The sequence below is a fragment of the Pipra filicauda genome, unplaced genomic scaffold, assembly GCF_003945595.2.
Source record: "Pipra filicauda isolate LSUMZ 115617 unplaced genomic scaffold, ASM394559v2 scaffold32_size4067784_pilon, whole genome shotgun sequence".
Classification (NCBI taxonomy): Eukaryota; Metazoa; Chordata; class Aves; order Passeriformes; family Pipridae; genus Pipra; species Pipra filicauda.
This window is the reverse complement of record NW_024104454.1, coordinates 3,526,768-3,552,581: the sequence shown is the minus strand read 5'-3', so window position 1 is coordinate 3,552,581 and position 25,814 is coordinate 3,526,768. Positions and strand designations below refer to the sequence as shown.

The 25,814-nt window shown below is 44.7% G+C and overlaps 1 protein-coding gene across 10 annotated transcripts in view; it reads right to left on the bottom strand.

The window, feature by feature from the left end:
• The window catches only part of LOC113987110, a 76,140-nt gene that overhangs the window by 48,447 nt on the left and 1,879 nt on the right, over nucleotides 1–25,814 (bottom strand). For 2 of the 10 annotated variants that reach the window (XM_039383905.1, XM_039383907.1), the window contains exons 1-2: nucleotides 9,665–11,552; nucleotides 9,525–9,581 (exon numbers count right to left, since the gene is read on the bottom strand). In XM_039383905.1, the coding sequence (XP_039239839.1) occupies nucleotides 9,525–9,581; nucleotides 9,665–10,302 (695 nt within the window). In that variant the 5' untranslated portion in view covers nucleotides 10,303–11,552. Of the gene's footprint in view, nucleotides 1–4,260; nucleotides 4,720–9,524; nucleotides 9,582–9,664; nucleotides 11,553–13,653; nucleotides 15,352–15,869; nucleotides 17,073–25,814 lie in introns of those variants that run through there. The other 8 variants (XR_005564509.1, XR_005564507.1, XR_005564505.1 and 5 more) reach the window with 7 other exon arrangements.

Genomic DNA, 25,814 nt, shown 5'->3' with positions numbered 1-25,814 from the left:
TGTTTACCTAATGCATGCACAAAGCCACAGTAAAACTACACAACACGTATGGCTTTTTACGGACAGATAGATGAATAAAATTTGCATGGGTACACGTGCCACACACACACACACACACAGAGAAATCATGACAGTTGTTACCCTCAAATAAACAAGGATACTGGATGGACTGATACAATTTCTATTAAATGAAAAAATAGCCCTTAATTTCAGTGGGATTTTGATTGGATTTGAATCAGATTTGGTTAAACTATGTAAGGACTAGGTATGTACCTTACAGACAGGAATGTTCAAACACATTTTCAAAGCAACTAGTTGTGAAATCCCCCTGCAGCATAACTGTTTCACTATATAGAACTATACTGCAGTTTCATGAACACCTTAAAATTCTATGATTCTAGCCAAATACCTTAAAAACAAATGAACTGAGGACGGATTAATTTGATTCTATTTATTATTTTCAGTTACTATACTTTTCCTGTATTTTTAATGCACATATGCCTGCATATATGCATGTATATCCAGTCCCCCACATATAGAGTTCTACTATACTAGTTCAAATTTATACAAGAAATTCCTTTAACAGGAATGAATCAAGAGACTGATTTAGTTTAATAGGAGTGAAAAGCAATGACCATTATTTAATTGGGACAGTGTTAGCTAAAATTTCACATCTGGAGCAGGGGAAGTAAAGGGTGATCTGCTTAAGTGAGCTCTGCAGTTACATGAGTGTTAGACGATGGGGGGGGAGCGGACAGATTGTGGTCTTTTATACATCAGCCCACCAAATTAATCCAAAAATAAAAAATAATGATGAAATGCAATGTTACTTTATGCAGAACATTTTCTGCCATTTCAACCTCATCAGGTTTTTCTGATTTTTTTTTTCTAAGATTGCTTTTCTTGCGTGTAATACCTGCTTAAAGTTGAGCAGCAAGTAAAATACCTAAATTGTGAGTTTCTACTGTATATAAGTATGTATCAACTGAACAAAATAAGGAGATGAATATGTCTCAAAAGAAGAGGTCAAATAGCTACATAATAAGAAATTATCACTTTTGAACCAGTACTTTTTGTATACAAGTCTAAAGGAGTTTTACTAATGGCTTCACTGTGGGAGCAGAACTAACTCCATAATCTCATGAACCATATGGGAAAGCAAATGAAGGTCTTATGCAAAAAGATAGAGTATAGCAGGTTACAAGGGTAACCAAACTAACACTCATGTTAATTTGGGAATCTTTGTACTATTGGCATGACAGTACTTGGTCATATTTTGTTTACTGAGTGCTAAACTGCAGGATCTCCATTCTCAGTTTAGCAGCTGCATTACACATATATTTTTAAAACCCATTACATTGAGAAAGGCCTAGTTTGACTATGAATAATCAGAAAAGGAAACAAGCAAGCAGGGTAACAAACAAGGTAGTAATGGTTAGTGTGATACAAGTTTGGATGGTCTTTGTTCAGTTGCCAAGCAATAATTGTTAAGTGTTAAAAAAAAAAAAATCAAAATAATTAAAAAAAACCCCAACGACAAAATACCCCTCCTCTCATATTTTGACAACCTGAGCAGAAAGGACTCAGAAAACCAAATATTCCTCTCAGGCTTTGGATAGTCCCTCTGCACTGGAGTAAATGTGGGATGGGGCAGTGAATTAATAAAGCCAGAATATTTATTGCTAATAGGTTTACTAAGCATGTGAACAGATAGCCAGTCACACAGTGCCAAAACTACATCCCACAGAAACTCTTCAAACTAACAAAAAATAGAAATTTACAGAAACCAGGATCGTTCAGGAAGGGATGTAGGGTCTTTATGCCACTTCTGTGACTGGACAATCAGAAGTAAAGAAAAATTCAGCAAGAGCTTGATTCTTAACACAAACAAGATATCTTTACCCACTGTGAAAAGGAAGGAAAAAAATATAAGATGCAGTAGTGCAAGACAAAAGGCCTTTCCCTGCAAGCATCTGTGTCTCTTTGCAGCATTTACTGCTGTGAGGAGCCCTATTGTGGTTAGGCTAAGTCCTGTTAGAAGACTGCTTGGAAGAGGAAAGCCCTTGCTGGATCCAGATGTAGTTACTTTTCTCAGGAAATAGCTGCTGGGTTTGCAAGCAACATACAAAGCTTTGTATTGCAACAGACTGCTGGTGAACACAAAGAGCCATAAAATATTTGCTTGACCAAATAGTTAAAATTGGGGTTAAAAAAACCCTGAGGAAGTTGCAGAAATGCAGGCAATCGCTGGTCAGTAAACATTATTTTTTAAATAGTCCTCAACTCCATAAACTGTGATATAATAAAAAAGTCTGCCCGGTACTTCAGCTTAATTAATATTGAATAGGCCTTTTAAAAAGTTAGTAAATATTTATGAAATGAACTATAATTTTCTTAGTGTACATTAAAACCTGTGAATCAGTAAACAATTTTTAATTTTTTGCCAAATTTATACATAGCAAGAAAAGAATCACATTTTACCTTTATTATTTCTACTATGGATTTGCATGCACACGTATTTGTGGATATGTCTACATGTGCACATATACATCTGTCCTTGCACAATAAAATAATCTGTGTGCATGCACATACAAAGACTTGCATATTCACAAATACTGGGTAAAAAAAATTAAAGAAGAAGTAAAAAATTCACCTTGTATAATTGCCATAACAAGTTAAACCTACGGTGTAAATTTAAAATGTTTATGTAAAAAATGTCATGGTTTCTGATATTAATTTTATTTTAAAGAGTAAAACCAGAAAGCACTTGGAAAAACTATAAAAAAAACAAACAAGGGTCAATCCTGATTTCCCTTTTTATAGGCTCTTTATTGTTGCATTTCATTCCGTTTGGCCAGTAAAAAAAAAAAAGAAACCAGCCTAAAAGATCAATTGTTTATCTCCCTGTCCTAGCCATATTACCTCCTTGCTGTTGTGTGCTAAAACAAATCAGTTCATTTGGTTTTTTGACATTAACTATAAAGTGTTTTAATTTAATTTAAAAACAAAAGATAGCTGTGGGTTTTTTTCCTGTTCCTTTCAACAACATACTTTTGAAATTTTTTTTTTTTTTAAGAAAAACATAGGACTTTGAGAAGTCATTGCCATAGGTCCTTCAAGATGATTTTGAGCATCACACTTCAACATAACGTCCCTTATACTGCAAGCCTGATGAGCAGAGCTCCCAAAGGTTTCAGTTTAGTGACTTGGCACCCTGTTCTTTTATGTCACACTACACACAAGTACTTCAAACTCTTAATAAAGCCTCAAGATGAAGGTATGGGTGGCCTGCCAGCATATGGACTTGAGCAGTTCAGTGTACACAACAGTATTTTAATTTGGGGTTTTTTTCTTGGTCCTGTTTTCCTTCATTTGGTTCAGTTAGGTTGGCCTTCTGCTACAACTGCGTGATAAAAATACATGCATGTGAACATACAGAAACATACAACTACTTACAAAACTCTCTATAAAATTCTGTAATGCATGTCAATAAATCCTATTTTTGTGTAGTAGATTCATCCTTCCCACCCTTGCTTACCTCAACTTGTCATAAAGCAGGGAGCACATGCTCCCCTCTATGCCGTGTAACTTCCATCGTCATTTGCAACTTATTGAAGATGGTTAATCAGTTTATAATGTAGCCACACTGCCTGCAAAGTCCTTGTCAGCCCCGTGCAACAGGCACAGCAGCACACAGCATGCTAATTTACCTAAGAAGCAATTAAGGAGAAGAATCCTAACACCAAACTCAACAGCTGAGGGGAAGATTTCTCTCATTTACATTGACAGGCCCTGATATCTGCTCATTCTGCTCTGTGATGAACTTTGTGATCATCCAAGTGCCAAAAGGCAGTGGCCAACCCAGCTAGGGATCACGTCTGCTGAGCTGGCTGCTCAGACCCAGGCTCACCCTCTGCTTTCTGCCCTGCCTCCTAGTTTTCACCTCCTGTGTTCATCAGAAGTATTCATCTTCTGTGCATTGTAGGAAACAAGATGGGAGGAGCAGTGTAGTAGGAGAATCAGCTGAGGGCCCTTTCTAGGGACAGGTGCCCATGGAGGTGGGTGAAAATCTGGGAAACAGAATGAAGGAAAAAAGAGAGACAGTGTGCATGTGCCTGAGTCGGGACAAAGTAGAAGCAGGAGCAATGAAATAGAAATACAGGGAAACAGGAAAAATTAAAAAAAATTAAAAAGGGGGAGGGGGGATTTAAAGAGGAGAAATAGGAGCTGTCTTGCCACATTCTCATCATCTGTAGCGTTTAGTCATTTCTCTACCTGTGCCATATCATACTTCCCCAGCAGACGCTCCCATGAGGGTAAGGAGAGTGACTGAGAAGCATTGCTTTGATGAGGGCAAGTCTGGGAACCAGCAGTGGACTGAAGTTTTTTAAAAGCCTACATCTCACTCTGCTAATTTTTTTCTCTGTTTTGGCTTCTTAAATCCTGATTTGGAAGGAAAAGAGAGTTACCAAATATATTGCTGAAAAATGACACCCCACAAAGCCATATCATCTTTCCCCATACTTTAGGATGTCCCTCTCTTTCTACCTCCTTGAGAAGAAATCCATTTTCTTTTCCAACTAGGAATTGTGCCTGGTCTTACGATTGGGACACATGGGCTGGAGATTCTCTGAGGAGCAAGACGCCACAGGAGCAGATCTATGGCAAAGGCTGAGAACTGTGCCCAGGCAGGGAACACTTCGCTGCACCATCCCTGCCCTGGAGATGGACCAACAAAGAGCAAATTAGCAATCAGTATACATTTGCATCAAAACTGGCAAACATATTGTCAGAGCCAGGAACTTCTGGTATGCCAGGAACAGGTATGTCAGGATTTTTCATATTCTCTTAACAGACAAATAGCTCTTCTCTTAAATCACTGGCCATTTCTAATGCAACAAAATAGACCATAGGAACACATGCTGAAAATAACTAAATATAATAAATAATTAAAAAATGACTAAAATATAACAACATTGTTAAGAATATTTAGAAAAGGAACCAGAAAGTGACATAGATCTGGCATGAGCTTACCACTAAGGACAAGGGCAGCTACACCAGATATGCAGAATTTTAGCGAATCACTCAGCCAGTCTTTCCAGACAAAAAAAAAAGCAAGGGAATTGAGACGTTTCTGTGTTGGCTTTTGTGTCTTTCTTTGGGTGTTTGCAGCTCACGGTATTTACGTTAAATTAATACTGCTGACTATGTATTCTGTACATTGAGGTTAAATAACTGATAGTGTCATAGCTGCTGGCCACTTCTCCCCAGCCCCTCTCCTAGTTAGCTGGTCTTTTTTGTCCTTACTTCTCTCCCAGGAAATGCTGACATTTTTCCAGAGTGGACACTATGTGCCATTCACTCAGCTCAAGATTAAACACCCTCTCTTCTAGGCCACTTTCTCCTTTTCCTCCTTCTGCTTGTAGTGAGGGTGGACACCAACATGGGCACTGACTTATATCTGTACAGCTGGGACTGTGATGCAACAAGCTGAACAACAGCACATTTTCCCAGTGCTTGTCCCGATTCCTCTGTTGGAAACAAATCTTATTTGCTTCAGTAAAGCTATAAACTCAAGGGTGAGGTAGGCCTTGATTTGGCAATGCTTTCTGCCTCCCACACCTCTCTGGTAGAAATGTTCACGTGAGGCCAGATAATTCAAAGAGGGAAAAAAAATGGAAGAATCACACCTTTAAAAAGAATGTAATTTCTCCATGGCAGTTTTCCACTGCTTTTCATTTTTTTCCTTCAACCAGGCATTTTGAGAATGTATCATTTAAAACAATCAAATTCTCAGAAGAAATTTATTTTACAATGCCCCTTTTCAGAGACGTTTGCACGCAAACTGAGAATTTTCAGGTTTCCCAGGTGGATGAACCTTGTCCGGGCAGAAGCCCATGATAGCTTATGTTATTCAGCATGGCATTATCCCATGCTGTTTACTTATAGCTTGCTGAAAATGAGGGACGATGGAACACGTTTTCCAGGGCACACCCTGACTTTATTCTTAGTAAATTCTATTCTCGGCCTAGAAAATCACAATTCTTTGAGCACTTTTTAAAATAATACCTGCTCATTTTCAGCTGTGGGGAGAAGGTGACAATAACCCCTTCAGTACCTCCATTGACAAGCAAAGGGGGCAACTTCAGAAGACAGCCTAACCACCACCTGGGAGACAGAGCTGCAGTGGCAGAGCATGAATTCCTCAAATTCAGAGAATGAGCTTTGGGGATGAGGGAATCCTCTAATAAAATAAACAGAAAATTAAATTCGCCTCCCTTTTTCTCTCACATGTCTCCCATCTACGCCTGCCTGGGAGAGAACAACGTGGTGCCTAGACATTAGCACTATCAGCACAACTCATTGACGTTATACAAACACAGGGGTCACATTTCGCCTCTGGCTGGACTCAAGGGAATCCTCTTTCCTCCTGAGAAGGCTAATGCTGCATCCTGGTGATGAGCACAGGTACCATCAGTACTGGAATGCCAGTCCTTGTCACTACACTTGTAGCTCAGCCTGAGACTACCTGTATATAGACAGGAGTGCATGTCACAGGAAGCACCTGAGCGGTGCTGGAGGCCATACTGTGGCCATGGGGAGCGGATGGTGTCTACCAACCCCACAGAGGTTCTACAGAGACTAAAGCTGTATTAGAAATGAGACTCATGTCATGCTGCTACTATTTCTATGCATTTCTCCATGTGCAAATAGTAAAATTAATAAAGCATCTTCTATCATCCGTCCAAACTCATCTGGACAACCGCATCAAATATGTTATAAAACACGGGTGTCACTTCTTTTTAAGTGGAAGCTTTGAGTTTCACAGGGACAAGTTCCGTAACTCTCTTCTACAAATTAGGAAGCTTGACTATCCAGAATTAAAACAAAATTCTAGAAAAAATTCCATTTTGTATTGACATACATATGTATTACGTGTGTGTGCATGCAGCCAACCCTGTGCCCCTGTGTATTGTTCTGAACAGCACTAGGTCACACAGAAAATTGAATGTATTTAAATAAGGTGCAACAACTTCTCCCTGCTCCAAACAAGGTCCATGGACAATGATGCTCTTTCCTGGTTATATTTACATAAGAAAATGGATTATATTTACAAACAGAAATAAAGTTAAACAGCATAGCATCATTTCAGACTAAGTTTGGCTGTTCTAGTGCTCCTCTCTGAAGTTTGGTGAGTCTACACCCTATATTTTCCCCACGACTACTTATCACATCTGCAGTACCATAAATCTGCCAACTTTTCCTGTCATGTCTACTGCTAATTAGGCTTTGTTGGGGTTTTCAACTCTCACACTCTCACATTAGATAAATGCAGTGGCTATAAGCACTGCTAACTGCATTACTGGTTATTGAGGCACTTTCGGTGGTCATGCTAAACCAGCGATAATAAAACAGACTTGTGTGGACACTGCCAGAGAGTCAACAAACCCTATTTAGTGCTCCCTAAGTACTGCCCATAAAATATTTAAAAAAGGAAAGAGAAATAATAACTTTCTGTGGTTTGGGTTTTTTTTTTTGGGGGGGGGGGCACAACATGACACCAATCAAATTAACCTGCCCCTGCTGAACCTGGGTATAACTAATCATATGAAAGCCAAAAGGTATTTATTTTAATTTTTAGAAAAAGCTCCTTTAGAAGTATATTTAAAAACATCTAACATTTCAACAAGAGTTGATAGTTATTGAAAGTTACACAAAAAATAACCACTACAAAACTTGTCTGAAAATATAGTAACAAAAATAAAAGTAATTCACGTGAGTCCTTTATAAGAGTGATCTCTATAGCCAGAAATGAGATGGCAGTATACTACAGCTAATGCAGATATTATAGCCAAATATATTTGTGGTAACACATCTAAAAGAGAAAGAATGAAAACTGATGTGCAGATACTCTGCAAAAGATTCAAATACTACTAAAAATTGGGGGAGAGGGAGAGTAGAAGGAGGGGAGGGTACAAGTCTTAATCATTATTTCATGAGGCCCATATTCACAAAGCAATTTTTTACAGATGGTTGGAGGTATTTCTCAGCCTTTAACTGACAGGAATACAGGAGCCTCACAGGCCTTAAGTAGCAATTCTATTCATAGGCTCTTAGCCTTTATATAATTGTATCAAGTACAGTAACAGACGTAAATTAACATGCGCTCACCTCCTGCTCCTATCAATGTATGCCTTGACCTTTTAAGAAACCTCAAGAGTAGAACTAGTTTAGTATTTGATACATTCTCTTTTGGGGGAGATTAAATGCTGGTCTAGGAGGTGCATGTACTCAAGGCTCTAGCAGGCCTTACCCACCTTTAGCTAAAGAATCTGCTTTTCTTCAATACCTATAAATAAGCAAAGTTTGTCTACTTTGGTGGTAAATGAGCTGACACCAGTAAAGCACTGCTAAGCTTTATGGGTCCTAATGAAGTGTTTAACCTGAGTCAGGTGGTAGCAGAGCCCCCAACTTCTGAAGACATCTGCCCGTAATGACAGCTTTCTGAAGAAAGATATTTTTGTGGTTTTACAGCAAATCATCCATCACAAGTTGTGGGTAGATAACGGCCATCAAGAAATTAGATGCCAAAATGAAAAGACAAAAATGGACTTCTTGCAAAAATCCTTCCTATGAATTTCATTTACTCATAAATTGAATTTAAAATCCAAAAGGAAAAAAATGAATATAAAATTAAAAATGTAAAAACACTTTGCTGTAGTTACTTGTCTATAAGCTTTTAATTTTGTAACTGGAATGTATTTCGTCTTTCTCCAAAGTTGCCATGTTTGGAAGCAGAGCAGGGTACAATGGCTAAAAATGAGTCAAACAAGGATATTTTTGGTTGTTTTAATGGGGTGGGGTCCTTTTGCTTTTAAAATATGTGCTATAAATTAATTTGCCTCTTGATTTTTCTACCTCATGACTATAGTAGTAGGCAGAAAATTGTACTAGCTGTCTCAAGGATTGTGCATTTAAAAAAAAGAAGAAGAAAAAAAACTACGAGAAAAAACTACGAGAACTGCAAATGTCGGACAATGCATTTAACTATGAAGTGGAAGAGTGTTAACTAGCAAATGAAGAAAGAAAGATGAGGTAAGTAAATAGATTCTAGGCAATGCTCATTAACTTTTTTTCTTCCCCATCTTCTTACGACGACAGGTTTCACTTGAAATCACTTTGACGGTCTGTTTATATATAATTTATATCAACTTTACTTGGATTTCCCCCCCTCTTTCAATGACCTGACCTCCCTTCCACCAGCATGGGCTTTCTCCCGTGTGGATGAGAGGTGTTAGCCTGTACACAGGGGCTGCAGGTGCTGCCTTGAGCCCTATCAGTGCTGGAGGTCCCCGAGGAGCTGTGGCCTAAGGCTGTATTAGGCCAAGCCTGGCTGTAACTAGCACCGGGGTCTAAGGAAACGGCAGTAGCTGGGAACCCAGACGGCTCCCTGGCTTTCGGGAGGGCCCCGTGTGAGTAACCCCGGGGGTGTGGGGGGAAACCCGTCGTGCCGCTGCTCTCACCTGCCTGCGGCCCTCGCTGCTCCCACGGCGCCTCCGGCCTCGACGGCGCGTCCGCACCTGTGGGGAAAGGCAGAGGGAAAAGGGGGGTTATTCGGGTCGGGAGTGGCTCCCGCAGGGGTCTCCGCTCCTCCCCGACTCACCTGGCTGCGGATTGCCCTGAAGCCTCGAGGGGAGCGGAGACTGGCTCACGGCCCCACCTGGGCGTCCGTGTCACTCGAGAGGACACACACACACACAGACACACACACACTGAGCACCAAGTGGAGCCCCGGCAGCTGCCCCAGGCCCAGCCCCAGCACAGCACGTCGGGGGAGGCGAGTCCAGCCCGGGACGCGTCTTGGCAGGGCCAGGAGAGGGCCCGACGGGAGAAGGAAAGGGCCGGGGCTTCCCCGGGACGCTCCGGAGGGGCTGCCGGGGGGTGGGGGCTTGGGCGGCCGGGGCAGGGGCGGCAGCGGCCCGGACCGCCCGACGTGTGAGAGTGTCCCGCAGCAGAGAGGGACCTGCGAGGAGCGAGGACAGGGAGAGGGGCAGGGCAGGGAGCGGAGCGGGGCAGGGCGGCTGGGGGCAGGCGCCGTGTGGAGCTGCGGCGGGCGCGGAGCCCGGCCAGGGGCAGCCCCCGAGCAGAAGGGAGCGGCTCCCGCTCCGCCCGCAGCAGCCGCAGCCCTGAGCATGGCAGCAACAGTTGGCTGGCAAGGTAAAGAGACGTGGAGCTGCACCACCGTGGCTCGGATTTCCACTCGCGCCTGAGCTGCCCCCCCAAATCACTGCTGGTTTCCATCCTCTTGAGGGACGACTGTAGGCAGGGAACATACAGGATGCTTTTTTAGCCTTAGCTTGGCTGATCCCTCTTATCACTTCCCTCTTCTTTTTTTCCAAGTTCCCTCTGCTACCTTGTCTCTCCCTTTAGATTATGCTCACATGAATAAAAACCCCGTAAAGACGTTTGCTGGCGACCAGAAAGTACAAATGTCTTTTTTTTCTCTAAATAGAAGAGGATAAATTATTATGAAAATGCGAGTCTACTTGGAAGATATTGTGACCCTTCCACCTTTGTTTTCATCAAGCCAGCAAGTGCTCAAGCTACGTGTCCTGAGCAAGAAGGAAAGGAGGGAGGGTAGCTATGAGGTGCTTTTTCTTTGCCTTCTTTCCTCACTTATCCCTTAGCTGGCCTTTTACTCTTTTCTAAAGTGCAAGCAGGTCTTCAAAATCTCCTTTATCTCTCGAGAAATATTAACTCTTAACCTCGACTGTGGTCCTCGTCCGATCTCTCCTATGCAGGCTTCCCTGAAATGCAAAGATCAGCCCTTTCTCAGACGAATCTCCCTCCGTGCTGCTGTCCGGCGGGGGGAGCAGAGGGGACATCCCTTGTAGTTTCTGACAGCTGAGACATTAGATCGCCCCCCCCCTCATTTTTATTTTACAGCCGGGCGAACCATAGGCCCCTGTGTTGCGTCAAGCGGCCACTCTGCTACCAACTTGCTGCTCAGATTTTGTCTCTTTCACGAAGCTGATCTGCACGGACAGATCCGCTCTTAATCACTCCTTCTTTTGGGGGGCGGCAGGCAGGGAGGATTTCTCTTTGCTATTTATTTCTTGCCCACGGAATCCAGGCTAGTAATTACTGCAAAGAGAGGGAAAATGCAGCTTCCCCAACTCCTGCCTGAGATGCTCTCAGTGCTGTGTGCATGCACAAGGCAGTTTCAGAACCACAGAGCTGGTGCTGATGCTGCTTTGCTCGCTTGCAATCACCTCGTCCAAAAGCATTGCCTCGGCTGGGTTTTCCCTCGGATTCTGCCTTTTTTACCCTTTTCGGGGGCACTAGTTTTTGGAGAAAGAGTGATCGGAGAGATCACCGGACTGCAAGTTGCTTAAAATCAGGTTGGAAGTGGGCAGGGGGGAGGGAGGCGCCTTTGGCAAGCGCTTCCATGGTGCATCTCCTGCTAACTGGGGTCTCCCCCAAACCGCGGCGGATCCGTGCACCTCCCCCTCCTCCTCCCTCCCTATTATTTATGGGGTGATCCCAGTAAATCCCACCCTCCCCACCTCGAAATAAGCCGAGGCTCACAATTACAGAGCATTTAATGAATCGCTCCGAAGAATTTTTTTTATGAATTAATCTCGATCAACTAGGACACCCATATTTTTCAAACACGGCTATGTCCTGAAAGGAGGGGAGGGGGGGGGAAGGTTAGGGTAGGAGAACTTTTAAGAAGTTTTATTCTTTTTTTATTTTTCCATAAATGAAATAAAAACTACCATACAGTTATCCGAATAAAGGTGTGATTTGCTCCTTTAGGCAAAAGTCGATTAAAAAGTTAGGCTACTAGGCGACGGGGAATATTTGGACGTTTGGGGGACCAAGAGGAGTAGGAAAGGGGGGGAAAGGGTGTTTATTTCTCTCACTACATATATATCTAGAGAGACACATATATACACTCACAACGGGAGGGGGGCGGGGGGGGGGGGGGGGACAGGGGAAAAGGAAAGGTGCCAGGAATTAATAATAGAAGCCCACAGAGTCTAGATAAGTCCAAGGCTCGGCGATCGCAGCTGCTGCTCCTTCGGCGAATGCGCCCTCCGCGAATGCTTTTTGGGGTAAGGGCTTCCCGGGTAGGTAGTTATGTACAGCAAGCCCAGACCGCAAAAAGATTCGCGAAGGACAAAGTCTCCCGCAGCTTCCTACATCCATCCATCCGGCTGCCACCACAACATCCACAGGACCCACGGGCGATCGGCTCCGCCATCCCCCGCCACGCCGGGTCCCCACCCCCATCCCCGCCAAGTCCCGTTCCGAAACCCAGGACCCCGCTGGGAGAGGCGGCGGCGGGGGGGAAGGGGGGTGTCCCATCACCCCGCACCCCCCCGCGGCGGGGCCGGGGCCGGCGGTGGGGCCGCGGGAGCGTGGGGAGCGCGGCGTGTCCGCGGCCCCGCTCCGCGCGGAGGCTCCGGCGCTGGGCACGGGCGCTGCGTAAAGAGAAAACTCTCCCCCCTGAGCGCTAAATAAATAGAGAGCAGGAGGGCCGCTCATTGGTGCGGGCTAAAATCGTCACCCACCAATCAGCGGGCGCCTCACACTGCCTCGCTCGGCTTTTTTTTTTTTTTTTTCTTTTTTTTTTTTTTTTTTTTTTTTCCTCCCGAAAGGGGGAGAGGAGAGGAGAGCGGGAGGGAAGGATGGATGGATGGATGGATGGAAGGAGGAAGGGAAAAAAAGAAAAAAGAGGGGGAAAAAGCCCTCTCTATGTTCAATTAGTCACCAAATCCACGACAAGAGCACGTCCGACAGCGCGACCGGGCCAGCCCAGACCCCTTCTCGCCTCTGCCGCTCCCCAAGCCCCTCTCCGGGAATCCTCTGCCAAAGGGGCGCCGTTAAGCTAAGGATCAGCCCCGCCGCGGGGGGCCCCGGGCGCAGAGCCGCTGCTCCCCTCGGCGGGGGCGCCCCGGGCCGCCCGCCACCTCGCGGCGGGCAGCTGGGGACACGGGGGACCTGCCGCTGCCTTCTTCCCTATCTCCCCCGCCTCAGCGCGGGGAGCCAGTCAGACCCGAGGGGCGACCCTGTCGTGGACGGCGGGGGACGCGGGACGTCCCCTCCCCTCCGCTCCTTAGTTCCGTCCTGGGCGCTGAGCCACCCATCACCGCCCTCGGCGAGGACACCCGCTTGCTAAAAGTTTCCAGGACATGTCAGTGAACTCCAGAGGTCTTCTCCTGAAAGCCCGCGGGGAACCAGAGGCCCCGCCAGTGCCCGGCGGCAACGGGAGGAAGGCAAACACACGTCCGCGTCGAGGCCCGCCCGCCCGCCGGGATCCCGTACGAGTTGGGGCAGATACTCGCGCGGGACCGAGAGGACTCGCGTCCCGGCCCAAACTCCAGAACTTGCGGGTCCACCACTGCCCCGCGGCGGCAAAGGGTCCCGCGCGAGCGGCGCGGGAAACCCACGCGTGACGCCCCCGCGCGCGTCCCATCCCGCACGGCAGCGGCTCCTTCCCGACGCTCCCGCCCGCCGGGTGGAACGACGCCCCGAGCCCCCGGCGAGCCCAGCGGCAGCGGCGCGGCCGAGAGGAGCGGAGCGCGGCAGGACGGACAGTGCAGCCGGGGCAGCGCAGGCAGAAGTTTGAAAACCCCCAGTACTTACCTGGCGGGGCGCGTCCCTGGCCGCTCCGGGGAGTCCCGCGCAGGGTGCAACCATCACCAACAGTGTTTTGGTGTTTTTTTGGTGGGTTTTGGTTTTTTTTTGGAAAGCCCAAAAGCAAAGCGTCCCTTCCTCCAGGTGTGTATATAAGTTACTGTACTGTGTGGGAGGGTCACGATCTCACTAGGTGCAGAAGATTCCCCGGGATTAACCCCTCCTCTCCCTACCCCTTCTGCAACTTGTTGAGGATTTTATACACACACGCGCGCAGGCACGGGCACACGGACACACACACGGGCACACACACGCACACACACGGACGGGAGAGCAAGGAGAAAGCGAGCTCCGCGGAGTCCGGCTGCCCCCCGACGCCGTTGTGATTGGATGGTCTTTTCATGGAGAGGGGACGTCTCAAGTCGAAGTCACGATTTCTCCTCAGTTTGGAACCATCTGTGACTGGAGCCATGACGCAGCCAGAGCACATTACTCACTTTTACAGTCACGACTTGGAAATCCGTGCAGTTTCCAACCAAAATTACACCGCCACCATTGAATTATTTAATAGGATCCAGTTAAGGGTAATCTTATGCATTGTGTCAAGTGAGGCAACGATCTAGGAGGGGAGGACTGGGAAGGCGAGGGAGGGGGCGAGGAAGGAGGGCATTTCTTGTTTCTAATGCCTGTTTTGTAGAGATATATTAAGAGTTGCAATGATTGGCTACACGTGTTGTAAGGGGTTTTTTTTTCTTTAAAAAACCAAACAAACAAAATAGATATTGGGTCTGCTTGTAAATACGACCACGCAAGCTCGGGGAAGGGACGGTTTAGACATTAAGGGGAGCCGTGGGTGGAGTGCCGTGCTGTGAATTCAGGCTCTGGTATTTGATTAATTGCAAGAAATGATGTCTTTTGTATGCCTAGATTAGAGCCATTGCATGCAGTCTTGGCCAGGAGGTGCTCTCACCCCAGCCCAGTGTGCTGTGCTATACTGATGTTCATGGCTGCATCATGCCATTGTCTGCAGGATCCGCAATTGTTGCTGGGCTTTGTGTGGTAGGTGCACCATTTTCTAAGCTTGCTTTTACTGCGAGGCTATGGCTAAACGTGCTCCGGGGGAAGCTGCTTCCTTATCTATTGTCTGCCTCGTGCGTTTTCCACCCTTTGCAGGTCTGAGGCTGCAGCTAAGCCCCCTTCCACGGCGGTTTCGGAGGGGATACCGTTGTCCGGGATAACGCGGTGGTGCATGTGAGTGCCGGACGGTGTTTCCGTGTCTCTTTTAATGCAATCTGATGACATGTCTTTGCTAGCCGGAATGCCTGCGAACCTGCATGCTCGTAGCCTAGCGAGAACTTCCCCGGCTCCCAGAAGCGGTGAGGGGATGACGGGTTGTTGCAGCACCGAGGTAACCCTACACAGCTACTCCGTACACACCACAACAATCCCCCACTACTTCGCCTCTAATTCAGTCATTCCACCAACTCCTCTGGTGAGGATATGACTAAGGACGCGAAGGACGGGCAATAATAAAAACAGACGCTCGCACACACACGATCAGCAGAAAGTGTGAGCACTTAGGGGGGAAAAATGAGGTGGGAGGAGAAGGGGTGAGTCCAAATAAAGCAACCTATAGCCTCTTATTTTGCGGAGCACCATCATCAGGTAGAGGCTCTTTCAAACACACGGGCGGGAAGGGCAGGCGGCGCCGGGCGGAGGAGCGGCGGCGGGGAAGCCTCCGCGGGAGCGGCGCTGCCGGCGGCGCTGCGCGGCCCCCGCCCGGCGGCAGCGGGGCCGGCACCGACCCCCGCCCGCGGCGGCGGGTTCAGCACCGGGGCACGGACAGCTCCGGGAGGCCGCCCTGCGGGGAGCGCCCGGCCCGCGCCCCCGGCCCCGCCGCCGGCCCCTGCCTCTCCCCCCTTGGAAGGTGAAAATAGAGGGGGGGGCGGGCGGGGAGAGGGGCTCAACAGCGCCGACAGAGAGAGAGAGAGAGTTGCAGCTCGCTATTGATTCAGAGATTTACCGACAGGGTGATTCCCCTTTCTGCAAGAATTCCCCGTGTCTGGGCTCCGGGCATGCACCAAATTCATTATGTAGAGGAGTATACCCCTATCGCTTTAGAGGAAAAGTAGAAAGGAAGGAAAAAATGAATCCAGGCATGCATAAAATAAAGACAAGACTCACAGCCACTCTCTGCACCATGCACAGGAAAGATCACTACTTACCCAAACGGGAACTCCTCGGTTAGGGGAGGGAGGGGGAGGGGGAGGGGGCGAGGAAAGGGAGGGGGGGAATCCAACAATTAATTTCCAGACAGGAGTTGGAAAAAAAATACTGCGGTGATGTCCAGGTTTTCTTCCACCCGCGCTCGCTTTTTATACAAGTGCAACCCTCTGTCTATTTCTGGAACGCGATCAAAACCCTGATGCTATTTTTAGCAGGTACTGGGGAAAAAAATCTACACACAAAGGCATTTCGCTGGAACGCTACATCCAAAACATTAAATGTGCATTAAGTCTGCCCCCCTACAACACAACAGCCCCCAACCACGCACCCCCCTACCCTAGCTTCTTTCTGCAACACCATCCACATTTGCTTTAGGTGTATCATTGCAGAGGAAAAAAAACACACCACACAACAAAAACAAACAAACAAAATCCACACCAAACGACCCAAACTGACCGCCTTCCATGCTGTCCTATTGCACAACCCCCTAATCCACAGTTGTATTGAGTCTGTCTCTGTGCCTCTCTGCCTGTTGCCTTGCAATCATTATTGTGTCTGTCTTCCTCCGGAGTCTTTATAAAGTGGGCTTTGGAAAAAACACAACCACCATGCACCAGTTTGCCATCATGCACAAATGTGGATTTCAGGCAGGGATGTTTGCTTTGCCGAGAGATAGAGGTGGTTTCATGTACTGAATTGCACCCAGCACGAAGAAAGGGGTTTTTTTTATAAAATTCTCTCCTCCCCACCCAGTGCCTTTCCCCCCCTTAAAAAATCCTTTGTTTGGAGAATAAAGGATCTATAAATACATATATGAAAAAAAAGGGGTGTGTGTGTTTGCGTTCTAGTAATTCACTACGAGGGGGGACTGGGGAAAAAATAGAATCATTAGGGCTTGCAGGCTGCAAGGAGCCAGCCTGAGACTCCTTTGCAAGGCTGCGTCAGTTATCAGCTATTGACGTCACGTTCAGATTCTCCTCTTCAGAGGCTCTAGTTCATCATAAAAGATGTCTGTGCTTGGAGCTTTGTGCTTGCAGTAAGGCACTTCAATTCGAGGAAAAGAGTTAATTAGCAAGCCCCATATTTCGTGTAGTGCAGCGCTCTGTACAGTTGCACAAAAATCCTGAGGGGTGTTCATATGTGTGTTTGGGGTGGGGGGTGGGGAGGAGGGAATATGCGCTGGGGACAGGGAGATATTTCTTAAAAAACACACACATATCCCATGCAGAAGCACAGGCAGGGAGAGCAATCTGCATAGCCAGACCTTGCAAGAACATTACCCCCCGCCCCGCCCCCCCCGCCCCCCATCTCCCTTCTCGTGGTTACCAATTTTAACAAAAAGCAATTTGGAAACATAAGTCTGTTTTCTGAATATTTGTAAGGCAAACAGCACGGGGGGAGCTGAATATATTTTAGCATCCTTACCTCCTCTTTTCCCCTGTCACCCCCCCGCACTCCCCCTCCCCACAAGAGACCAACAACAGCAGCAGCAAGTCCCCCTACCACCTTACACTTGTATTTGGCTACTGTAGCAAAAGACAGATATTGATAAAACCAGGATTAATTCTGTATATTTGTCAGGCAAACAGCCCCGTCTCCTAGAATGACGCAAATAACAGATTCTATGGCTCTGGCTTTCTATATTCTGCACCCACGCACTCTGCTTGGTCTCCCACGGAATCAGCTACAGAGAGCAATGATCCAGATTATACAGAGAGAGGGAAAAGGGTGGGGGAAAGGGAGAGAATATCAAATGAAATTGCAATTAAAAATTATAATGCTGCTATAGTCTGTACGCAGATGGCTAAACCTGAGCTTGCAGTGTGGCACACACAGACACACACTCGCACCCCCCGAGCCCCCTGCCCCAAACCCAGGCATCAATAGCAGCTAGACAAAAGAGAATTGTCTTGCTGACAATTGCGGGGTTTATCTGGCCAAGAGAGGTATTCCCTTTAGGCACCACACCTTTCCCTGCTCCCATTAAGCAAAACACATCTCTGAAACGACCTCTCTTGCCACCAAGTGTGCGAAGAGGGGTCAATTAACACATGCAGCCAGGGGAGGGGAGGGCACCAGGAACCCTTCCACAGTCCCAGAGGAGCTAATGGAGACCTTGAAGATCAGGTCGTCTTCCCGTCTCCCAGCCAAAGGGATGCAGCTCTTTCTTAAAATGACTAAAAAAAGTCAAGCATAAAGGGCTGTTGCTATTTTTAAACACATCTCTCATTTGTTGGAAAATGGTACTAAAAGCATTAAACAACCTCCCCACCCCCGGGGACAGACTCAGACACACATGCCAGCACCTGAGGGAAAGCCCAGGCTTATGGGACTGTCTTGCCCAGGTAAGAATACCCTACCATGCTCTGCCCACCATCATCCCTTTTCACACTTTGCATGAAGAGAGAAGCAAAATTCTGGGGCAATCAAGAAGACAGGAAGTTATTTACTGTCTAATCTGTACACACACATTCCTTATTTATTAACTCACTTAATTATTACCAACTTCTTTTGCAGACAATGAATTTCCTAATGTCAATAAACTGCAATCAATGAGGTAAGGCTGTCTCCTCCTCTGTCTCTTAGCCAGACAATGGTGTTGCCAACTACTGGTACTGATAGAACAGGACTCAGGGAGGGGGACATCACACACCTTTCTGAGATCACATCATAAGCACTGTCAGGCTTGGGGAAATAGATTAGGCATTTTAAAAGGACTACACACACACTTCGGTAGAAGTGGGCAGATCCATTTTCATTCGCATATCTCTGGCACACCTGCCACAAATCCATCTTCCCAGGACTGGGAAAGATGTTGTGCTTCAGACCTAGAATGAAAACCCAGCCTAAATCATTTTTTCACCATATACAGCTGGAAAGCTGGCCTTTACAGCAGTAGCAGCCCAGACACTAGAAGGATGTGGAGAAATACCACAGTGGGGAAAGACCTCATACCAAGGACAGGTCAAAGCACCTAAAGACCCAGACAAAGAGCCAGTCACACAACATACCTTCTTTGAGGAACTGCAATGAAGCTCATCCTGTATTACTAAAATCATTAGGTGACACAGGAGTTCAAGGATGGAGGTGTGCACACCTAAACTATCTTCTGTCACTCAGACCTGAGAGCTTTCAGATAACCCACAGTCCACTGTGGAAGGAAGGGATGGTCATCTACTCTCTTCCCTCCCAGACATACACCAAATGCTTTGCATTTCTCTGTAGTTCTCCTCTGTGAATGTGAACAGAGGAAAGCTGTTTAGCTTTACTTTTTCTCTATTGCAAAGAAAAGGTATCAGCCTGGTTGTGCACAACGGATGATCTCTGTGACAGGTCAGGAGCAGGCATGCTGGCAAGCCTTGCAGCTCCTGGGCCTGAGACCCTCCCCAGCCACAAAGATGCCTGGAATTCCCTCCCTGCTTCCCATCCTGAGCAGCTCCTTGCAGTCACATGTGGGATTTTTTATTTTGTTTTGTGGTTCGTTTGGGGTTTTTTGTGTTGTGTGGTTTCTTTTCCCCTAAGACCTCTAAACTTAGTGAAAGAACTAGATCTTTCTACCAAAGGGTTTAACATTTTCTTCTGGAAGCTGTAGTACCATCTTTCAGCTTCAATTCCACAAAACCAGCCTGCCTTCCTCTTTGGTGTCCCCTGATTCTCAAGTTCAATACATCATCTCCACCTCAGCAGAACCACCTCCTATCTTGCCTGTCTGCTGGTAAGGGCTTGGTCAAAGTGAAGTCCAGTGCCCAGAGAACTTCTTGCTTAAAAAAAAAAAAAAAAAAAAAAATGGAAACCATCCAAACTGAAAAGTATGTTTGGCAGTTGATCATGTACCAAACAGCAGTTTCCACTTCTCCTGATCATTAGAAGCACTAAAAAGAAACTAAAATATCAACGTAGAAGATAAATTTATCAGCCATCTCCTTGTTTCCAAACAATTAAGCTTTCCTACCAATGAAGTCTTAATGAAAGCAACGGATTCTGTATTTTTTCCTCCACTGAAAAGTGATACCCAATACTGACTGAAGCAGTGGAGTCCCCGTCAGCATCACCTACAGCTACAGAAGACGCCAAAAGGGCTGCTGTAACATGTATGATCCATATATGTGGAACTGTCCTCTCCCTTGGAAATTTCCCTTCCAGCAAGTTCAAGGCACCATCTCTTTCTCATTTTGGGTCTGCTGTAGTTTGAGAGTTACCTCCTCAGAGCTTTGGAGTTCAGCTGACCTGTGAGCCATTCATTAATATAATTGCTATAAAATACTCTTCTAACCCAGTCTTACTTCCACAAACAGTTTGATTCTGTTCTTGGCCTCGTTCACTCAAGAAGCTGAATGACACTTGATATGTTCCAAAGACAAGGAGAACAGAAGATAACCAGAAGCAGAGTGAAGTGTCACCAAGATATACTAGGAACTCACAAAACCCCCTCATCTTTTTGAATAAAATTCACCTTGTATCAGGTCAATCAATAACTTATATCAGTTAATTCATGTTACAGGAAAATATAGAATCCAGAGGAAAGCACAGTCATATTGAAATGGAAATAAATTAAAGCAATATCTATTCAACAATCTGCTGGTTATTATAGGTGACAGAGTATAAGCTAGTGAACGGATCTGAAGAAGAGTAATTGCTAGTTAAAGCTGAGGATTAGGATCTAGATATTTCCTTCTAATTACAAAATTGCTACAACAAGTGTTGATCTGAAATTTCTCATGGAAAGGCTTTTTCCTTGAAAAATTTTGAGGTTCTCCTCTGATTTCAGGTGGAGTGCCCATCGCTTTATACTTGGTATATCTACTCACAAAATGAAGATAAGACAATACCCACTTACCTAACCAGGATGTTCTTGAAGGTATCTATAGCATTGAGATAATGAATAAAAGTCATCAGTAAGAAGACTTTATAATATTGTTATATTATAAATAATCAGAGATCAGAGCATGCAAGGAAGCGCAAAGAGGAAAAGAATGTTTTACTTCCAACATCAGAATGAGAAACTGCAGTACGTTAATAAAGAAAATCTCACCTTTGTCAGAAGATCAAGGACTTATTAAGACTTCGATTTACGGAATTTTATGAGAACCTGGATGCATATACCAGGACACCAATAAAATAGACAACTCATGGTAGTATCATCACACACAAATTGCATTAATAAACACTTTGAACAGTTTTGGGTTGAAATGCCACTATACCTGGGTTGCTTTGTTTTCATTAGCTTTTCTGTTTACATTAGAGATATATATTGCTGCTATAACATGTAAAGGGATAGAAACTGGATTTTCCTCCAATGGCTGCAAAACCAGGCCCTAGAGACATACTTCTGTGTAACAGGGATGAAAAGAAGAGAAGCATTAGCATAATGAAGCTGGTGGAAAAGAATACTAAGGTCTCAATATTGAGGATGATATCAAAAGAAAATCATACCACTTCTTAATGAAAGTTGAACCTATGGAAGAAATACAGTGAATAGGCATCATACTTCAGATACAAGAAGCACAACCTTTGAGGAATCCTGCTACGAATTTGATGAGCCTTTACACTAAGATTTGATTTTCATTAGCCTTTAAAATGGAACTTTTAATGAATAAGACCCATGACCTTTAACATAATGTGCATACATATCTGGCAAATACCTTAAAGAAAGAGTTATAAGCAAGAACAAAAGCATAAAAAAACCACCTCAAGGTAAATTATACAGGAACTTGTACTCATAGAAAATAAGAGAAGGCAGTGATGAAGAAATGCTAAAAATCTGTGTCAGTCTTTACCTCAAGCTAGCCAGTATTATAGTCAGTGGGAGAGAATGGGATATGGAGTGGGGTGATTTTTAAGTAATTTAGGAAGAATTTATTTACTGAGATAAAACATGAAGCCAAAGGATATAATTAAAGAAAAAAATCAGATTCTCTCAGGGATGTTCTTGAAGGTATGTTCATCTCTCAGGGATGTTCTTGAAGACAGTGGAGTGGGAAAAAGAAAATACACTCATTTAGCTACATTTCATAGATGGTGAGGTGGAAGACAAGGTGAGATGTCTACGGTTATGAAGACATGGCCTTGTGAGCTCTTATCCTGGCCTCTGATGCTGCTGTAACACTGTCCTTTCCTAATTTGTTGCCTCTGATTTGTTCTTCCTTAGAATGTAGTTCAATCTGGCTATCAAAAATTACAACATAGAAGTGTTACTCAGCTAGAAAATGTAATGCATATTCAAACAAGGACAGGATAGAGATTTCATCAGTCACTTCTCTACTTACCTTTTGAGGTCCAAATTCACACCATTCAGTAGTTCTGGAATTCCTACTAAAAGCCCAAATATCTCTTTTATCTAAAGTCTGAAATTCCAGAAACCCATGTTCAGTAAAGCAGAAATGTGGCAGTTTCCAGTAACGTGAAAGAAAACTAAAACATGAATGGATAAAAGATCTAGATCACATATGATTTTTTGTCTAAACACCTATTTTTATCACCAGTTAACATTTATGCACTGTATGCTAATAGCAAGTTCAACCCTATAAACGGCACCAAGATCCAAGCTGTTTCTGCTTGGATCCAAGCTGTCTTTTCTACGCACAGTTTACAAAGTAAGCCACTGGTTTCCTTACTGTGACTGGCAAACCATCAGTGTGTACAAAACTCGTGGAAGTCCCTGAGGACCAGCTGGGCAAGCACCAATGGCTTTTACTCTTTCCCAGATGCTGAATTGCAGAAACATGTGATACTTCATATTCTTTTACTTTGCCAAATAAATGACTATTGGTACATGATGTTATTTGGTCATGAATCGGGAGGAGATAATTCATGTGACTGGGCATAGGAGTGGAAACATCTACAAATTTTTACTGTTAAGACATGCTTTGGTTCCCCTAGGGGAAACTGTGACAGCTACTGGACCAACAGCTGTCACTGAGAAGACAAGGCATGCCATGAAATTCACAGGAAGAAGGACACACTTCAATATTTGGAAGAGTATAGACCATTTAGAAAGTCCTCAGAAACACTGCTGCAGTGCATACATCTAATCACACCACTACCATCAGCCAATATATAGTGAAACGTGTACAGAGGAACCATAGCGGTTTTCTCCATTTTGTTCCCTCATCAGTGGGCCCTCCAAAGCAGAGGATGGGTAGCAGCTGTGTCCCTGGTCCTTGTTGTGGCTACATGTACATTCTTTTAATGACAGGACATTTGTATTAATACTTACCCAGCTCACGATGTGAACTGGATGGAGAAGTACCATACATAACTTACAGAATATTAGTAGAATATCTGGAGATCCACAGACGAGCAACAGAGAAACACAGGCTATCATCATATTGCTATATATGCCTGCCATGGAGCCAGGGGATGAAACCCATATGCTTCTTCAAATCCCTCACAGATCATTGTTTTGTGCTGCTTTTGCAGTAATTGCAATTATTGCAGGACTATATGAACAGAGATACAAAGTCTGAATTACATTTCATGTAATGATTTTCTGGGTAGTTCAAGGTTTGCATATAAAAGCTATCCTGAATTGTTGTTCAAAATTGACAATGAGTATTTAGCTAAATTTAGAAATCTGGTTTTTTTTTTTTTTTACGTTAATATTGTATCAGTTGACTGATCCTTACATTAGCAACATGTCACAAGTTAAACTTTCAAAAGTGAGCCTCATTATCATGTGTTGGCAATCTCAGATTAAGCTCCCACCCTATGGGATGCTGTGCAAACAAAGAATCAAAAAGTAACCAAAAGGAACATTCTAGCCAGGAGCCAACACTTGAAAACATAGGTTGGGGCATTAAAATAAAGTTGGATCCTTATTTAGGGGGGAGAAAAAAGAAAAATAATGACAGACAATGTAATTGTTACCTACTACCTATGCATGACCTGGTGGGTACTGTACCAGAGAATGAACAACATCAGTAACTGCCCCATGAGGTTACAATTCAAATGGAAGGGCACAGAAGAGAGTCCTATGAAAAACGGAGGAAAATTACTTGTGCCCCAGCACGGTTTTTTATTTTGGAATGGCTATCTTTTGCAGAAATATTGCTATATTATAAATTATATATTTTATAGAAATATTATATTATTTATAATATAAATAATATTATGTAGATAATTTTGGTAAGATCGCAGCAAGTGACGAATTGATAGGAAAGAGATCTTGGGTAGAGCAAAGAGGAGCGTAAAGTGACAAGCAGCAAGAGCAAGGTGCGTGGCCTCACACTCACAGTGGGAGTCAATGGGAAGCTCGTGCCTAAGGTTGAAAAGCAGGAGAAACTGAAGCTACTATACAAGAAGAATTTGCAAGAATGCATTGCAAATATCAGGGCTGAGACAATCTTTCAATCTTATTTGTGATCCTGGTGTTTCGAGGGGAAAAATGCCATGGAATATCAAAAATACTCCAATGAGTATGTGAAAGAGTGAAGCCACTCACCTTGGCTTGATACTAGTTTTTCAACTGAGAAAGTGGAGGTGAACTAACCTGGCAGTGAGATTGCACATGGGTGTCAATGAATTTTGGAGTGCCTTTCAGAGAGGTCTGCAATGAAATTGAGAGACAGCAATTCTTCTGCCAGATAGCTTGTGGACTTGTGGCCTTTTCCTCATTTTCCTATAAACTAAATGTGAGTCCAAGCAATAAACTGTTTTGCTCTAACTCACCAGCATTGACTTTTTGTCCAGTCCTTATACTACGTACATAGTTTAGTAGAAGAAAGAGTTTTACTTCTTATACCTGGAGCTTATAAGGTGGTGTGTGGTTGCCTCTCTGAAGGTTTTTCATAAGAAAGAACTACTTTCATTGCCATTTACTGTGATGAAGACTGTATCTAGGTCTCTAATAGTACTGTGTAATTATTGGCAAGACAATCTGGAGAAGTACAGTGAGAAGAAATACAGGATTTTCCTCTGTATGGCTGTCCACCTGACATTTAATATGCTGCATGGTGACATAAACTACCACCATCTTGAATAAAACCACTTCAGAATTAGCTTATGCAGCCTCCTTGAGGTAAGTTGCATCACAGGATGCTTAGCACTAGAAAATCAAGAGTAGCAGAAGAACATACAAAGCAGGAGGAGTCTTAATAGGGAATATCCTTCAGCACAAGCATCTAAAGCAAGATAAGCACTTTCAGGGCAAGATTCTGTGTTGATGCAGTCCTGTTCATTGTTGGGCTTGGAGGAGATGGTAGTAGAGAGAAAGGGTAGAAAAAGAGGGAGTGGTTAGCTCTTTCAACACAGGGAATCCTTCTAAATCTGACATGAAAAGACACAGCATCTGGAAAGCTGCAACAAGGTAGATGAGCAGTGTTCGAGCTGGAGAATTCCCTCTATTGCACAAGCTATGCAAATGTAATTGTAGGCTAGAAAGTGCAGTGACTCATAGGTGAAGTGGATGCGAGAATATCTGGGTTAAAGAGAGTTTGTACTGAGAAGACCATGTGTGGGACCTCAGAAGCTCCCAGAGAAGGGGAAGTGAAAGGAGTTAATGAAAACTCATTACCAAGAGTCATCCTGCCACAGATTGCTTTCTTGAAGTGGCAAGAGAGGAGTTCCTGAAGTTGTTTAAACCTGGTGGCATTTCAAAACATTCAGATATCCTGATCAGTCAACAATTTGGGTGTTGGGGTGAAGAGCAGAGAAAAGAAAAGAGATGAAGCACAAACCTCAGAAACCTCAAAACAGCACTCTGAAGGGATGGACTCCAGCGGTTGTAATGTTCTGTGGAGGATACAAGTGAGTAGCACTGCCCCATGGTGTTTCACCCCCTGCAGTCTCACTAATCAGGTGACCCCAATGACGTCTGCATCAAGATTCACCAGCATAAAATACAGGAGATCTCCATGTTTTCTCAGTTGGACAGGCGAATGACAGATGAGGGTTGAACAGGTGGCTGTAGAGGTGATTCAAGGCCAAATGAACTCAAGATCTCCATA